Source organism: Callithrix jacchus, chromosome 3 (assembly GCF_049354715.1).
Source record: "Callithrix jacchus isolate 240 chromosome 3, calJac240_pri, whole genome shotgun sequence".
NCBI classification, from domain to species: Eukaryota; Metazoa; Chordata; class Mammalia; order Primates; family Cebidae; genus Callithrix; species Callithrix jacchus.
The window spans coordinates 120,868,105-120,883,643 of record NC_133504.1 but is presented as its reverse complement, the minus strand read 5'-3'; the positions used below and the strand labels follow the sequence as shown (position 1 = coordinate 120,883,643).

Here is a 15,539-nt window from a genome sequence, read left to right as displayed (position 1 = left end):
TTATGTACTCTCATCAGCGTGCCAAGTTTTTATTAAGAAGTCCCTCCTGAATTGTTTTTAATTATGGAAAAATTCCAAGACACACAAGTAGGAAGAATAGTGTAATGAAGCCTCTTGTACCCATCATTCAGCTTCGACCCTCAACTTTTTTCCTATCTTGTTTCACATTTCTCCTCCTTTTTTTCCTCTTGGGTTGGAGACTTATAAAACAAATACCCAAACATGTAGCATTTATTTATTGAATATTTTAGTAAACGCCCCGACAATGTTATAATAATGTGATGGGTTATTGCGAGATGGAACCCCAAGACAAGGAATTGAGAAAACTCTCCCATGGCTGAAGGGGTTGTCACAAAGGTTAGCTCTTTGGAGATACTCCGCGAGCATGGCATTCCCCCGGAACGGGCGCAGGTAACCGGGAGCGAAGGCAAGCCCCCGTAGGGCAGGTGACGGAATGCCCTCCCCACCGCCCACTCAGGCGTGCGCAATCCAGACCCCAGAGTTGCTAAGGCCCCAAGGCAGAGAGAGGCTCAGGATACGGAGAAAGCCAATCAGAGTGCTCCAAGACTATTGAGTGAGCTAATCCAGATTCGAGGGTGGATCAAGACCTCAGCTTTCCGTTCGCCCCTCCCGCATCCAATCAGAGAGCCGGCTACTTTGGGCGGACTTTTCAAAACAGCGAAAACAAAACAAATCGGGGACCTTTAAAAGGCTTAACGAGACCAGAAACAGTCTCCTTCCGCCCCTCAGTCATTTTCCCCCGCCGTCTCCCAACCTGGATCAATCGCGGGACAAGCCCGACGCCCAGATTCCACCCTCCGCCCTGGTGCCGAGCGGAAGGACTGGCTCGGCAAAGCCTAGGAGAGCTAGGGAGGCCGCGAGAAAGGCTAGAGACGGCTAAGAAGCGGGACTCTTTTTCAAAGTCTGTGGCGGAAGTGCGGGATCCCTCCGCGGGGAATCACGTGCCCCGCCCCCTTGGGGGCGTCGAAAACTCATAACAAAAACAAGGGGCTCGCTGGGGCCTCCGCTAAGGCGGCGGAGGTGTGGTGGAGGGCTGGTCTCTGGCGGCTGGCGCTGCGCCCTGCAGAGAGTGGGCGCGCGGGGGGAGGGATGGAGCCGGAGCTGTGAGGCGAAGTCGGCGGTGGCTGGGAGGAAGGGTCGGATGCCCGGCCGGGGGTGTCGCTGAGGAGGTGGGTCCCCGACCTACAAGACAGGCTCCGACGCCCCCGCCGCGCCCTGTCCCTGCGGACTGCAAGGCGGCGGGCGGGTGGAGGCACGTCTCTGGCACGGTGAGTGGGCCCGCCCGGGGGCGCCGTGAGTTTCTTTGTTCGTGGTGGGGACTGCCGGCTGCGGGGAGGATGGTATCAGAGCGCCTCGGTGCTCCCTGCCCCTCATCCGCTGGAGCGATCAGGGTGCTGCCCTCAGTCCCAGCCCTGTGGGGAACGGGCGTCCACGATGGACAGATAGATGCTGGTGGGGTGAACGGAGGGGGCGATAAAGCTAAGGGCAGTCTTCGCCTCGGTGCCCCCCGCCCCCGCTCGTGTAGTCACGGGGCCTCGCTGGGGTGGTGCTTCTCGGATTGACAGCTCCGGAGCCCCTCAGAGTTGCGGGGCCCCGGCATCAGTGGGTGGACGGGTGTTGTCGGGGCGCCGGGCGGGCTGGACTTCTGCCCCCGGACCGCAGCCGGGTGTGCCGTGCCACCCCACGGCTCTCTGGGACAGTGGTGTCCGCCGCTGGTATGTCGGGAATCGGCGCTGCCGCAGCTGATGGGAAAAGCCGGGGGCTGGTCTCTACAAGAGGGGCTTCTGCAGCTGGACGCCCCGAGCGGGCGGGGCTCGGGAGTCTCCTCCTTCCGCTTCTTTGTTCAGTCGCGAGACTTTCCCTCCCCTCCCCCCTATTGTGCAACGTCCCATCCCCGGGACCCGCTGCAGTCGCTGACCACGCTGCAGTCCCCTGGGTAGAAGGCCCTCCCTGGCGCGACTTCAGGTGGGGCGGACGCCGCCGCCCGCGGACAGTTTCCTGTTTATGAATCGCCGAGAGGCCAGGGCTGGCCGGTCTGACCCAGCGCTGGCCAGCGGAGCTGACCACGGCTCCTCCTCCTGCCACACCTCCCTGGCGGTGGTGGGGATTGCCCTGGTGCTCTGGCGGACGTGACCAGTCCCCTCACCCGCTCTTTGTCGGGGTGTACTGGGGCTACCCTCCCTGGAGGTACTGGCCTCAGTCCTTTGTGTCCCGCTTCTCCATCCCTCTTACCCCTAGGTTACATTCTCTATGTGGTGTCTTTGCTGCAGATGAAGGATTTGGGGGCAGAGCACTTGGCAGGTCGTGAAGGGGTCCACCTCCTCGGATTGTTGAACCTCTACCTGGAACAAGAACAGAGATTCCAACCTCGAGAAAAAGGACTGAGTTTGATTGAGGCAACCCCGGAGGTAAGTTGGCAGAAAAGATAACTTGCTTAAGCAGCTGATGGGGCTGGAGAAGATAACAGCCCCCCTTCCCGTTGAATCATGACTAAAGCCTGCAAAATTTCAATAAGATCAAAGTTCTTTCTGGAGTACCAAGATAAACCTTATTATAGGGTCATGCTTTTTCTTAGCAAGAATGAAAGTGATACTTTAGAGAAGCGTTTTTTTTTTTTTTTTTTTGAGACGGAGTTTCGCTCTTATTATCCAGACTGGAGTGCAACGGCACGGTTTCGGCTCACCGCAACCTCCGCCTTCTGGGTTCAAGCAATTCTCCTGCCTCAGCCTCCCGAGTAGCTAGGACTACAGGCGCATACCACCACGCCCAGCTAATTTTTGTATTTTTAGTAGAGACGGGGTTTCACCTTCAGGATGGTCTCGATCTCTTGACCTCGTGGTCCACTCGCCTCGGCCTCCCAAAGTGCTGGGATTACATTTTTGTTTTTTGTTTTTTTTTAAAACAACCCCGTCTTCCCCCACTCCCTCCATTCCAGCCTGCAGCTTCAGGATGGGAGACTCCGGTGAATTGAGCAGTTCATTTGTGGAAACAGCCTTTGCCTGTGAAATACGCATTTATAGTAGGATCTTAAATGACTTTAGAAAAACAAAAGCAAACAAAAGAACCCTTTCTCTGCATTCCAAGGGAATTGAATTGTATTTGCTATAACCTGAAATCTTGCAACAGTTCACCTTATATTGAACTGCTGAAGCTTTTTTATGATGTGCATTTTTAAGAAGCAGTGATTTACATCTTATAGGTGATAAAGTATATAGGCTTTAGTTAAGTGATACCACTCTTTCCACCCATATTCTTGGAAGATTGAGGGGAAAAAATTTACCTTATCCTTGGGAAAAAAAATTAACCTTATTCTTTGGATTATATGTGTTTTTCATCTGGTTCTAAGAAAATCGTAAACCTTGGTTTTTGGTTTTTATTGCAGAATGATAACACTTTGTGTCCAGGATTGAGAAATGCCAAAGTTGAAGATTTAAGGAGTTTAGCCAACTTTTTTGGATCTTGCACTGAAACTTTTGTCCTGGCTGTCAATATTTTGGACAGATTCTTAGCCCTTATGAAGGTATTTCATCATTTTTATAAATGTCTTTTTCTATGCCTAGCACACAGGGTTCAAGAAATAATTTGTTGAATGGGTGTAATGTCCACTGTACATAAAAATTTGTAGTAAAAAGAATTATGATCGTTAGTGCCAGAAAAGACTGCAAGTTTAATTATCGTATCTTAGCTTTTTCTGTAGCTCTTAAGTACTTTCTCTTTGAAGATGTGACAAAAGGGAGACTATTTTTTAGGTATTTGCCATATATTTATACAGTCCTCAAAATAAGATTTTCGTATGTTATCATGCTTCTCTTGAAGCCTAGATTTATAAAATACTGAAACATGACAAATAAAGTATAACAGTGTATTAAATATGACTGGCTGCCTTCTCTGTAAGTCTCTTCAAAGCAGGGAGCCACAGTTTTATTAAGAGTCACCAGCAATGGCTAGAAAAATGTGGTGAATCTTCTGCCAGTAGGATTGCTGTCAGCTGCCGGGTCAGTTTTCAGGGCATTGAAAAGAAAAGGGCAGCCATCTGTCCATGGCAGCTTTTACATATGTCCTACTCTGCACAACTAATACAATATTTCTCTTGGGCAAAATTACATTGAAGTATGGAATTATTCTTAAAGATTTTATATAAAAAGATGTGTATAAAATACTTTAGTATCCCAGTACATTTTTTTGGTGTTAAAAAGCTTTATTCTGTGGGAGGTTATATTATGAATTTCCTAAGTCTGAAATACAAATTATACTTTAGTGCTAGAACTCTGGCTTTTGAACCTGCATGGACGTTTTTGTACCTGCATTTGAATTTACATAATTTAAAGGTCCAAAAGCCTTTTTTTTTTTAATTAGAGATGGAGCCTTGCTGTGTTGGTCAGTGTGTTCTCAAACTCTTGGCCTTAAGCAGTCCTCTCACCTCAGCCTCCCAAAGTGCTGGGATTACAAGCATGAGTCACCATTCCCGGCTGCTTTTTTTTTGGGAGGGGGAGGTTGAGAAGGTCTAAAATGTGAAAATGTATATAATTGTGAGTAAAGGGCCAGTACATATAAGAGAAGCTGCTTGATTGTGTTCTGTCTTCAGAATAGGAGCATCATTACAATATTCTAAGTGTCTGCTTTGCTAAGTAAAGTGACAATTGTTAAAAGAAGCCTATTGTTCTTTCTCAGGTGAAACCTAAACATTTGTCTTGCATTGGAGTCTGTTCTTTTTTGCTGGCTGCTAGAATAGTTGAAGAAGACTGCAATATTCCATCCACTCATGATGTGATCCGGATTAGTCAATGTAAATGTACTGCTTCTGACATAAAACGGATGGAAAAAATAATTTCAGAAAAATTGCACTATGAATTGGAAGCTACTACTGCCTTAAACTTTTTGCACTTATACCATACTATTATACTTTGTCATACTTCAGAAAGGTCAGTGGGATTAAAGATAATTTTTGTACTTTTGACCATTGCTATAGCTAACAGTAAATAATTGGAATGCCAATTAAATTTGTATTTTTACCTTCTTCAGACTTTCAACTTGGACTTTAAGTGGCAAATCTTTTTTGTTTGTTTTGAGATGGAGTTTCACTCTTATTGCTCAGGCTGGAGTGCAATGGCATGATCTTGGCTCACTGCAACCTCTGCCTCCTGGGTTCAAGCATTTCCACTGCCTCAGCCTCCCAAATAGCTGGGATTAATATGTGCCATCATGCTCGGCTCATTTTGTATTTTTAGTAGAAACAGGGGTTCTCTATGTTGGTCAGTCTGGTCTTGAACTCCTGATCTCAGGTAATCTGTCCTACTGAGCCTCCCAAAGTGTTGGGATTACAGTCATGAGCCACTGCGCCTAGCCATTGCAAATCTTTAAAATAATTTAAAATCATTTAAATCTTTGGAAGTTTAATAAATCTTTGTTCTTTGCATTATATAGGAAAGAAATACTGAGCCTTGATAAACTAGAAGCTCAGCTGAAAGCTTGCAACTGCAGACTTGTCTTTTCAAAAGCAAAAGTAAGTCAGTTCCCTGCTTACATGTCTATCTCACAGTTTCTATTTTGAAGTTTAAAAAAATATATTTTTTTTTCTTACAGCCATCTGTATTAGCTTTGTGCCTTCTCAATTTGGAAGTAGAAACCTTGAAATCTGTTGAATTACTGGAAATTCTCTTGCTAGTTAAAAAACATACCAAGGTAATTATAGTCCTTATTTTTTAAAGCAAATTTCTTTCCTAATGTTTCATTTTTTTCTATGGTGATGTAAACATTAAATAATACTTTATGGGACTCTTAACTTTTACACTCTTTTTTTTTGTATCTCTAATGTTAAAGTTCTCAAAATGCAGCTTTGACCCAGACAATATTAATCCAGAAGGGAACTTGGTCACTTAACCCATTTTCTTTCTGCATACAGGTGTGCCTTCTGTAGTAATTATGCCATATGGTAACATAGCTGTTACATTGCCACATATACATTGTTCTAAAATGTATACTAGGAAGTAGACTCAGAACAAACACTAATGGGATAGAATGGGATAGAATGGGATGTCATCGCAACTGTAGGGCTGAACTGTCATCTCATTAGCAGCAGCATCAGATAACACCAGCAATGTTGTTTTAAACCCCAATGTCTTTTCAAATCCTTTAGGCCAGCTCAGTAAGTCTTACAGCCACAAAGAGGTGTAAAACAAAAGCACAGTCCTTTTTCTCAAACCCTTAGTCTAGTTGGGGAAATAAGGAACTTAACATGAAATGGTGTGTTCTCTCATTTGTTATTGTGCCTTGGTGCCAGGTAATAGTGAATATAGAAAGTACTTTGGTGTTTTGTTTTTTTTTGAGACAGAGTCTTGCTTTGTTGCCCAAGCTGGAGTACAGTGGCACAATCTCAGCTCACTGCAACCTCAGCCTCCAAGGTTCAAGTGATTCTCCTTTGCCAGCCTCCTGAGTAGCTGGGACTACAGGTGCACACCACTGTACCTGGCTAATTTTTTTATTTTTGGTAGGGATGGGGTTTTGCCACGTTAGACAGGCTAGTCTCGACCTCCTGACCTCAAGCAATCCCACTCACCTCAGCCTCCCAAATTGCTGGGCATGAGCCACTGTGCCTAGGCTACTTGGGTTTTTTAAAGCAAAGAAATAGGGAAGACCAGGAGAAGCACTGTAACTGGGAGCCTGTTTGGAGCAAAAGAATCTTTGACAGTGAAAGTTTGGACAGCAAAGGCTTATGGCCATGAAACTGGTGGGCTAGACAGATTTAAAAGTCATTTTAGGGTAGACTTGCAGGTACAGTGTCTAGGTGATAGTCACAAACAGGAGTAAGGCCGTCTAACTCAAACAGTGGTTTTGGAAGCCAGGCATGGGAATGAGGCAAGGAGTCATGAATGATGAAGTGGAGACAATATTAGTATAATTGGCAGGAAATTTGGGATAAGTTAATTTGTGATGAGAGAAGTATGATTTTAGTTACTTGTGTACACAGGTAGGTAGGTGTCTAATATGTGTTTGGCATTTTGGAATAAGAAAACAGTAGTTGGAGATTGAGATTTGGAATTTTCTTACGAAGAAGCAATAGTTAAAACCATAAGAAGCTTGTGGAATCCTTTTTGTAGGGGTCAGTTGAAGCTCTGGGGTTTTCAGCATTTCATTGGCTTTTTCCTCCAACATTAGGAGCCAAGCTAAGAAAGGTACATCATCACCACAAGTAAGAGCACTGTCAGACTGGAAAGAGGTTTTTAAGAAGGAGGTGGTCAAGAGTATTGACTTTTTATAAAGATCCCGTATAATGAAAGTTGAAGGTCATTGGATGTGTCAGAGGATGTCAGAGCAGTGAGAAGGAAGTAGTAGAAACCAGATTACAAGTGAGTTAAGATGTAGCTAGATTAGGTGAAAACGGGAGGCCAAGAAAAAAATACATATCTTCTGTTTTCTTGTGAAAGTACATGCAATATGAAGCATTTTGTTTGTAACAGATAACTTTGATTTTGTTTAAATCATGATTTTATTAGTTTTTATCTGAACTTTTTATTGATAGTGATAGCTGGAAACATCTTCATTGAAAATTGATTCATTGAAATAAACTGAAGGTGTTCTGAAGGAGGAAGGAAAAATACATGAAAAGAAAAACAAAAAAGAAATAAACTGGAGCACTCCCCAGTGGTGGAAGAACTATGTCATTTTTTGGAAATTCCTCTTTTCTCATATTGCTAACTTCTTTAGTTTTGTATCTGGTGTTCTAAGTGTGTATTGCTGTAATCCAAACAATGCCTTGTTACAGAAATCTAAATTGGTTTCTATAACAAAAAGAATGTTAAATTCCTTTGCATTGTGACTGTTAAGGATTATACTTGATTTATTACCAAACATAGAGTGTTTTTAGGTCTGTGTTTTTTTTTTGTTTTTTGTTTTTTTTATTTGAGACAGTGTCTCGCTCTGTCACCAGGCTAGAGTGCAGTGGCGCAATCTCGGCTCACTGCAACCTCTGCCTCCTGGGTTCAAGCAATTCTCTTGCCTCAGCCTTCTGAGTAGCTGGGACTACAGACACGCGCCACCATGCCCAGCTAATTTTTTATATTTTAGTAGAGATGGGTTTCACTGTGTTTGCCAGGATGATCTCGATCTCTTGACCTCGTGATCCGCCTGCCTCAGCCTCCCAAAGTACTGGGATTACAGGCGTGAGCCACCGCTCCCAGCCCCTCTGTTTTCTTAGAATAGGCAAAGCTCTCTGTGTATTGAATCCTATATAATTTTATATTTAGGGTGCTCCTCTGCTAAACCAGTGGTTCTCAAATTTTGAAAGTTTGGCTGTACATTATAATCCCTGGGGAACCTAGAAAACTCTTGATGCTCATATTGCACCCCTTGTGAATTAAATCAGAATACCGGGGGTGGAGGAGAGTGGCAGGAGCCAGGCATTCATCCATCCATCCATCCATCCTTCCACCCACCCACCCACCCACCCATATTTTCATAGCTTATCTAGATTCCAAGGTGCAGCAAGATTTGGGAGACACTGCCGTAACTTCTTCATTAAAATACATTATTTCTTTTTCAGATTAATGACACCGAGTTCTTTTACTGGAGGGAGTTAGTTTCTAAATGCCTAGTTGAATATTCTTCTCCTGAATGTTGCAAACCTGATCTTAAGAAGTTGGTTTGGATTGTTTCAAGGCGCACAGCCCAGAACCTCCACAACAGCTACTATAGTGTTCCTGAGCTGCCGACAATACCTGAGGGGGGTTGTTTTGATGAAAGTGAAAGGTAGGCAGATTCCTTGAATAATTAAACTTCCCTAGACTAAATATTAGTGAGCTTATACTCAAACTGTGGAATAGTATAAGACATCAGAGAAAGCCCCTACACTAAGCTAAGAATTAAAGCCCCTACTCTTCACGTAAGCAAATTAACCAGAAGGAGTTTTGTTAAAATGTATAATGATTTATAAGGTCCTCTTCCTTTTTATTTTTTTAGTTTTTTCTTTTTTATATTTTTTTGAGTAGAGATAGGGTCTTCCAATGTTGCCCAGGGCTGGTCTTACACACTCCTAGGCGTAAGTGATCCTCCTGCCTCAGCCTCCCAAAGTGCTGAGATTCCAAGTGTGAGCCACTGTACTGGGCCTCTTTTCCCTTTTAAATCCTTTTTAAACATCTTTCTTTTATCTCCCTTGCTCTTGAAATACAGCTAAAAAAAAAAAAAAACCCCAAACCAAAACCGAAAAAGAATTCTGGGTTTTTTAATGTTAGCATGAATTCCTAATATCATGCTGTGGGGAAGAGATTGAGGGGAAGGTGCCTGGAAAATAAAGGGAATCTACCACTAATGGGGACGACTTCTATAGATGCTCTCAAGGTTTGTCACATGGTGTCATCTTATTCAGAATTTGATTATTTTGTTTGTAAAGTGAATAATTTTACTAAATTTGTTTTATGCTGTAGAAATAAAGGGTTAGAAGTTTTATTTTCATAGCTTGTTAGTTTACTTCGATATTGGAGAGTGTCAGTGATGTAAGAAATCACTGATGCAAGAAAGACATCTAAATAGACCATGTGCTAGGAGATATGTTGTCTTTAAGTCTTCATTATTGGATTTAAAATACTTAGAATTCTACAGTTAGTTGCTGATAGAGTTATTTATTGGTATAAGAATAATAGTTTGGCAACTACTAAGTTTTTTTAACTTCTTTAAAAAAAATCTATATTTTCTTTATTTATTTTCTTTTCTTTTTGGTATGTGCCACCATGCCTGGCTAATTTTTGTATTAATATTTTTTGTAGAGATGGGATATTGCCATGTTGCCTAGGCTGGTCTTGAACTCCTGGGATTAAGCGATCTGCACACTTTGGCCTCCCAAAGCGCTGGGATTACAGGGATGAGCCACCACACCCAGCCAAAAAAAAAAAAAAATCTATGTTTTCTAATGAGATTACTATAGACTTCATTTAGGAAGTCCTTACAAATTTTCTCTGTAAAGCATAAATTTTGAGTATAAAAATCCTCACTAGAGATACTCATATAGCAGCTTAATTTTGCCTATGAAACATTTCAGTATGTTTTAAGTAATGGTATCCTCGTTTTTGTCTCTTTTTCTCTTTAGTGAGGACTCTTGTGAAGATATGAGTTGTGGAGAGGAGAGTCTCAGCAGCTCTCCTCCCAGTGATCAAGAGTGCACCTTCTTTTTCACCTTCAAAGTGGCACAGACGCTGTGCTTTCCATCTTAGAAATCTGATTGTTCCGTGTCAGTTTATATGGACAGGTTTCAAAGCAATAAATGGGGGAATAGGTAGTTTTCTGGTTTAGCCCCCATCTAGTCAGGAATTACATATACTGGAATTACCTACCTTCTCTTTGTTACTCAGATCAGATCTGGCCTATTTTCATATTTATCCTAAGCCATCAATTGGGGTAGTGCCTCTTAAACCATTAACAGTACTTTAGACATTGGCACTTTATTTTTCTTGTTGATCTTTAGCTACTTTGGGGAGGAGGAAAGGTGCTGATACCTTCAATTTGTTACTTTTCAAGATTTTTAAAGATAACTAGTGTAGCTTATCCTAAACATTTTATAAAGCCTTTAGATGTCTTTATTTAAGCAAGTGCTTCCTTAGCAGGGACGGTGGATAATCCTTTAATGGTTTTCCATAGATTTTCCCCTCCCCCCTTCTCAGAAGAGTGAATATGCTCTTAAATGTCAAACACATTTTTGTTGTTGTGTTGTTTTTTGAATGATCAGTATGTATTTGATGTGATGCAGATCTTAGAAATTTGGGAATTATAATATTGCTATTTCTGTGATTTTTTTTTTTTATATTATGTAATGTCTTAATTGAGATTTCTGCTAAGGCAGAAATAATCAGGCTAGGGCTGTTAGTTGGCATTCCTATTGCCCAAGTATTGTCAAACTATAGTATTATTTTAACATTACTTTAAAAATCCATAATCTGCTAGTTTTGCATGTACTTGTATGAAAACAGTGCAGTAGATTGATAACTCGGTATCTATGGAATTGATAAATGTTGATCTGGTAGTACCTTTTATCTGATTTTCTTATATTAAAAAAATGTCTGCATGATTACATTTTATTTCTTTTGTAATTTACATTTCAAAATAATGTATTGCTATATGGGTGCCAAGATTGAATATGAAGTAAAAAGAACCTGAGTGTTCGTAGTATTATAGTTTTAAGCAAATCTGTGTGGTGATACAGCCATAAGAATGGGGCTTATATAAACTCTGTACATGTAAGATTTTGTACAGAGAATTTTTAACTTTATAAATTGTATATGAACATGTAAATCTTTAAAAATGTACATAAAATACTGTATTTTTTTACCTTGTGTGTGATAGTCTAGTCATTGCATGTAAATATAATTTATTATGTATCCTGTAGTATAAATCATACATTGAAGACTTACAATTTTACTGGTAAGTCAACATCCATTGGATGTTTTCTGAAGTGGCTCTTTTTGAAGTGATAATAGATTATAATTCAAAATAAAATTATTAATGAATTCTCCTTGTTTGGGATCACATCTTAATTTTTAATCTGTTGGTAAAAGTGCTTGATGTATTTTAATGAGAAGACTTTAGGTGAGACTGCAGTGATTCCAGAGTGAGCTTTCTAACTGGCTAGCAGAAGTTCTCTAGGTTTGGCCCTTTGCCTTGGAGGTACTGAAAGAAAATCTGTTATTTGAGAATTAACCTCTTTCTGGGATGGACTCATTAAGTATGTTCTCAGAGTCTGGTTTATTACCAGAATGCTTATTAATTTGCAGTGAGAGGCAACAGGTATTAAGTAGACCAGAATGCTCAGTTTGGCAGATTAGAACGATCTTTCAGGAGACAAACCAAGTTTTAATCAGAAAGTTGTTTGGTTAATAAGTATGAAGTATTCACATCACACCTACTCATAGGTTTAAATGAAACATTGATTGGCCATTATTAATACCCAATTTTTTTCCTAATAAAGCAATATTTCCGTTCACCCTCCCTCTTTCTTCCTCTCCTTTACTCATTTTTTTTCTTTCCTTCTCTCAAAAAAAAAAAAAAAAAAAATCAACTTGTAAATTTCTAGATCCAGGTCGGCAATGTCTCTCTCCATTGCTTGATTTCCTTCCTTCCCTTCCCTCCCTCCCTTCCCCGCCTCCTCCCTTCCTTCCTTCCTCCCTCCCTTCCTCCTTCCTGCCCACCTCCCTTCCTCCTTCCCTCCCTTCCTCCCAAAAAAAAAAAAAAGTATGAGGTATTGGCTGTGATAGGGCCCCTCCAGCTTCTGGCTCTTGTGGACCTCAAAGTATCAGGTTGTTTTGCAAATGGTGGTCCTTTTTTTTTCTCCCCCTCAATAGGTTCCCCATCCATCTAGTTTGATTTTTAGACCTTTGTTCTCTCTGGTTGGTTAGAAAATCAGGTATACTGAATATGGTTTTCATGTAACACTTCTTCTCTGGAGATAGGGGTATGTTTTCCTACCCTCCTGGTAGAGAATCTCTACTTGAGGATGACCTTTCCTCTCTTACTAAATAATAGTAAATAGTGGGCAATATATTCTGCTTTCAGATTTTGATTGGTGGCTTACCAAATCTCAAGACACTCTTCAGTTCCTGCAGGGTTGTATTGCTTTTCTTACTGGATGTTCTTTCTGGGTAGGTACCTTCGTGACTTCATCTCTTGCCCCTCCGGTTTTCAGTATATTTAGTCTAGACCTCTCTACCAAGCTTGCAACCTATTTATTCACAGCAGGCCATGCCACTTGGAGGTTTCTGATTACTTCCAAACCTGCTGTTTCTTTATGTCTTTCTCAGCAAATAATTCCATCTATTCATCTTAGAAACTTAGGTGATATGCTCATCTCCTTTTCCTGTTTATGGAGGTCACCAGCCTCTATCATTTGTATGATTTCATTTACACTGTTTGTATCTCTACTCTGTCCACTCTCTGTGTCCACAGGTGTCATGGTTTAGACCTGTACTCTTTATCATCAGAGGTACTGTAATATATTTGTGATCTCTCAGCTTCAGGCTTACTCCTGGTCTCTGCTTGCTGCCTGCATATCCTTTTAAAATAAAATTTCAACACTCTCTCCTGAAAATTGTTCAGTAGGTCACTAACAACCAGGAAAAAAATCTGTGTCATGACATACATGTCTCTGTCTAATCTGAACACTGCACCTGTCTCTGGCCTTTTTTTCTTGCCATTTCCTAGATCTTAAAAAATGTGTATTAAGAAAGAGAACTCTGATAGCCATACAGAAGATGAACTGGAGCAATATAGAGGAGTTAACATGGAGACCAGTCAGGACTGAACAAAGGCAGTGAAGTGTGGATGAGGAAGAGAGGTGAAAATTGAGAAGCACTATCCTTTCTCTTTTGGCATCATTAGGAGGCTCACAGACATGTCCAGGAGCCTGGTTATGGCTTTCTATGCCCCATTCAACCAGGTAGCATTCCCCTGACTGATGAATAAAATTGAGGCTCAAGCCCCTACCCTTTTCAGAGCAGAGGATGAGGAGAAAGCTCCCATTCTGGCCTCATCCTTACCCCTCTTGACTTGGCAACAGATTTGACATTTCAGGTTTTGATCCTGTCATTTCCTAGGATGTGGTGTTTGCACTTTGCTGTTGCGCATGCTGAAGTATTGTGCCTAGGTCCTGGATCTGCTGCTTCCTCCTCCCAGGAAGTGTGATTAGACAAATGGTGTGTTTTAATTACCTGTCACACTCATAATTAATATGTACTCAGGTTAACTATAGAGGCATTGGCTGCAGAACACTTCTCATGAACATCTTAACCATTTTCTTTGTCTAGAGTCTGCCTTTTTCTTTTTTACATTTTTCTTTCATTTCAACACTAGGTTCCAGTATGGTGTTCCTGCTACCTCCCACCTCCCTCATCACACATGCAAATTGTCGGCTTATTTAAAAAACCCACTTAGATTCATATGTGGACAAGGACAAGGTACTTTGCATTTGTTACTGGAATTCAGTTTTCCTCATTATTTATTATCAGAAATGGTCAACAACTTATTTGCGTTTAGCAAATCAAATTGTGTGGTAATTTCCCAGTATGGTGGCCAGTAAGTCTTCCCATCCCTGTGTCTACATGCTGCTTTTCCCATCAAGTGGAGTCTATTTCTCTTGAGTTTTGGCTGGCCTTGTGAATGGCTTTGCTTGCTGATGTGCAGCAGGAGATACTCAGTATATGTCCAAGCCTAGGCTTTAAGAGACTGCCAGCTTTCCTTTTATCCTTCTTGAAAGCCAGCCACCATGCTGCAAAGAAGCTCAGCTGGATTACTGAAAGATGAGAGGCCATGGGGAGAGAGAGACTCTTGAGGATGAGAGATTATCTTGGATGTTCCAGCCTTAGTTAAGCTCCCAGCTGAATGTGGGTGTATCCTCAGCTACACCACAGAAAATAGACGTACCACTCAGTTTATCCCATTCAACCCACAGACTCATGAGAAATAACAAATTATTGTTTTAAGCCACTAGGTTTTGGGGGAGCGTTGTTAAAAGCAATAGATAAGTGAGACAGATGGGTTGTTATTTATGATCAAATGGTGATTATCTGGTGAGATTACAGCTGATTTTTTCAAAAGTTACGCCTATCTGTAGTTTCTATTTTTCTTAAAATTGATTTGAATTGTTAGTGTTAATGACAGAATAAAGAGTGAACTTTAAAACACACACACTGGTTACATGCTTCCTCTAATTAAAATCCTTGATGGCTCTCACGACCCCTTTGCATCAAGTTCAAACTCTATACTGTGGCTTATGAGACCCAACTTGATTTGTTCCGGCCCCCTTTTCAGCCTTGTCTCATGGCATCCATATCCACATCTCTCCTGAGATGAGAGATGAGTCAGAGACCCCTCTTAGGGGCCTGTCCCCTACCCCCAAACATGGAAATTAAATCTTGAGTGCTTCCAAGAGAAATTCCAGGCATCTGGCTAGCCCTGAGAAGTAAAAGAAATGTGACAAGCAAGAGATAGTGGCTTAAAACAATAGCCAAGAAAGTTAGAATCGTGAGATGTTTGGTTTCCCTATAGAAACTGTAGATAACATCTTAATATATATCCTTGAGTTGTTTTTCAGAAACCTGAACCCCTAGCAAATGGATGCACTGGTACATAGCTTACCCTTACCTCCCTTACATCCCTTACCTCCCTTAGGTAAGGGAGAGCTGAGGATTGAACTCTGATCACCGTTCTTTGTTCTAAATTTCTTCCTGAGGATCCTGGAGGAGGTCATGCCCATGAGCCAGAGATTATTTATTTATTTTTTTTTTTTTTGAGACATAATCTACTCTGTCGCCCAGGCTGGAGTGCAGTGACACAATCTTGGTTCACTGCAACCTCCGCCTCCTGGGTTCAAGTGATTCTCCTGTCTCAGCCTCCCAAGTAGCTGGGGTGACAAGCATGTACCATCATGCCCAACTAATTTTTGTATTTTTAGTAGATACGGTGTTTCACCATGTTGGTCAGGTTGATCTTGAACTCCTGACCTTGTGATCCACCAGCCTTACCCTCCCAAAGTGCTGGGATTA

General features: G+C 41.7%; 1 protein-coding gene across 3 annotated transcripts; it reads left to right on the top strand.

The window, feature by feature from the left end:
* Positions 1 to 1,026: 1,026 nt before the first annotated feature.
* On the top strand, positions 1,027 to 11,518 carry CCNG2 (cyclin G2). 3 transcript variants are annotated; one of them, XM_008993124.5, is made up of 8 exons: positions 1,027 to 1,289; positions 2,292 to 2,429; positions 3,404 to 3,541; positions 4,693 to 4,943; positions 5,446 to 5,524; positions 5,605 to 5,703; positions 8,561 to 8,766; positions 10,100 to 11,518. In XM_008993124.5, exons 2-8 carry the CDS (start codon positions 2,292 to 2,294, stop codon positions 10,221 to 10,223), a joined length of 1,035 nt encoding a protein of 344 aa, XP_008991372.1. In that variant the 5' UTR covers positions 1,027 to 1,289; the 3' UTR covers positions 10,224 to 11,518. The 3 variants fall into 3 exon arrangements, with proteins under 3 accessions (XP_008991372.1, XP_035149364.1, XP_002745728.1); XM_035293473.3 differs by lacking the exon at positions 1,027 to 1,289 and adding an exon at positions 1,601 to 1,736; XM_002745682.6 differs by lacking the exon at positions 1,027 to 1,289 and adding an exon at positions 1,601 to 2,208.
* Positions 11,519 to 15,539: the final 4,021 nt, after the last annotated feature.